Source organism: Gigantopelta aegis, chromosome 12, assembly GCF_016097555.1.
Source record: "Gigantopelta aegis isolate Gae_Host chromosome 12, Gae_host_genome, whole genome shotgun sequence".
Lineage (NCBI taxonomy): Eukaryota > Metazoa > Mollusca > Gastropoda > Neomphalida > Peltospiridae > Gigantopelta > Gigantopelta aegis.
The window spans coordinates 22623528-22625653 of NC_054710.1; the positions used below are offsets into that span (position 1 = coordinate 22623528).

A 2126-nucleotide genomic window follows, 5' to 3' on the forward strand; every position below is an offset into this window, starting at 1 on the left:
AGTAGAAGACAATGGGAGATCAGTTCTATTTAGGCAACTAATAGTTCCACTATTAGAGTAGAAGACAATGGGAGATCAGTTCTATTTAGGCAACTAATAGTTGCACTATTAGAGTAGAAGACAATGGGAGATCAGTTCTGTTTAGTCAAATGATAATTCCACTGTTAGAGTAGAAGACAATGGGAGATCAGTTCTATTTAGGCAAATGAATTTTTCACTATTAGAGTAGACTTATATTGTCTACACTGACTGACTAGTGCCGCATCCAAGTACAGGACAGAACATAACTTTATTAGGCTCAGGTCGTTACACAAAGGCATATGAGGAACATACAATAACAATATTTTCAGTCAGAAGACGAGCTTTACAGGAGATAATAAAATATTGTACAACAATATATTCATAATATGCTATACTGACCAACAGAAGAAAGAAATGCGGATGTTAGTTGTTTTTTAAAAAAATTAAATATGTTTATATTAGTTTTTTACTTTTTTAGTAGGCCAGTTTTAAAAGTATATTTTCCAAATAATTTTCAATCGACGTAGCGTTATTATTGGTGAAATTATGAAGGAATAATTTTTACATCTGCAAACTGTTAAGAAAAAATAAACAACCCCAAAACAGATTATAGCAAGTCTTATTATTGCATACAGAAAACAATCCAAGTCTCAAGGATATTTTAGTCTCCACACGACTACCCACGACCTAAAACTCAACATACATATAGCATTAATAGGATATTAAACGAGCTTCCTTTGAACAATGACACGAAATGGTACAAAGTTTAATGTCCTATCTATCTACCAATACTGGATATGAATGAATGAATGAATGAATGTTTAACGACACCCCAGCACGAAAAATACATCGGCTATTGGGTGTCAAACTATGGTAATGCAAATAAATAAAGTGATGATCAACATCAATATAAAAATTCAAGACTTAAACAAAAACAGTGTAAAGAACTGTGCAAAAACACAAATAACACAGAATTTTACGGATACTGAATTTTACTCAAAACTTCAATTTTGTGCTGTATTGGCCATTCTCAAAGAGAATGTTACACCCCTGCACCGCGGTGAGGTTACAGCACACGCAGGGGATACTGGATATTGATTTTCTTAACTCAACTCTATTGGTTGACATTGCTGTAAGATGACGTCACCAAAATATCAATACATGTTTAACCATATGGGTAATACATATATATTCATACATACATACATACATGCATACGCACACATACACATACACACATACATATAATAATAATAATAATAATAATAATAATAATAATAAATGTAATAATAATAAATGTAATAATAATAATAATTTTAAAAGTTCAATATATCAATTACAATAATTACATACATACATAAAAAACAACAACAATATTTGTTTTATATAATTTAATGATAATAATAATAATAATAATAATAATTAATAATACTAATATAACAATTTCAAAAAGTTCAGTATATCAAATTGAGATATTCAGTTATTTTGCACCTTTGCATGTCATTGTCGGGTGAGAAAGAAAATCAGGTGTGGTTGGTGTGACTGGTAGTAGTACACCCCCACTCGCATTTCCTCTGGCTGTAATTTTCCTCACTGCTTTAGCCGCACTGCCCACATACTGTTGACAATACATACTCCAGGTCATTTCTGCCGGTTCTCTATGGCTTTTTAGACTTGTGGGATTTTCCTGTGGGTTTGCTTTTTGGTGTTTTTGTTTTTTGGTGTTTTTTTGTTTTTTGATTTTTGTTTTGTTTATGTGGTTTGCTTTTTTTATGTGGTTTGCTTTTTTTATGGTGTTTGCTTGCGTGGTGCTTTCCGTGTTTTCCGTGTTTCTTGTGTTTGTTCATCTTTTTCGTCTTGTTGTTAAAGAAAGAAAAAAGAAAAGAAAAAACAAAAATAAGTATAATAAAAGTAAAAACTAAACCTGCAATATTGCCTTTATATCATAAAACATTTATCGATTATTACAGCCACTTCTTCTATATTGGTAATTAGAAAGTGTGAATTATTGATTTAAATCAATCAATCAATCAATCAATCAATATATATATATATATATATATGTCAAACTCCGTTTTCTCAAACGTCACGCTATCTCAAAGCAA

At 30.7% G+C, this 2126-nt stretch overlaps 1 protein-coding gene across 2 annotated transcripts in view; it reads right to left on the minus strand.

Moving 5' to 3' along the window:
• Nucleotides 1-1397: 1397 nt before the first annotated feature.
• Nucleotides 1398-2126, minus strand: part of LOC121386663 (protein PXR1-like) — a 24030-nt gene continuing 23301 nt past the window's right edge. For both annotated transcript variants that reach the window (XM_041517644.1, XM_041517645.1), the window contains exon 3: nt 1398-1877. In XM_041517644.1, coding sequence (XP_041373578.1) covers nt 1680-1877 — 198 coding nt within the window. In that variant the 3' untranslated portion in view covers nt 1398-1679. The remainder of the gene's footprint in view (nt 1878-2126) is intronic.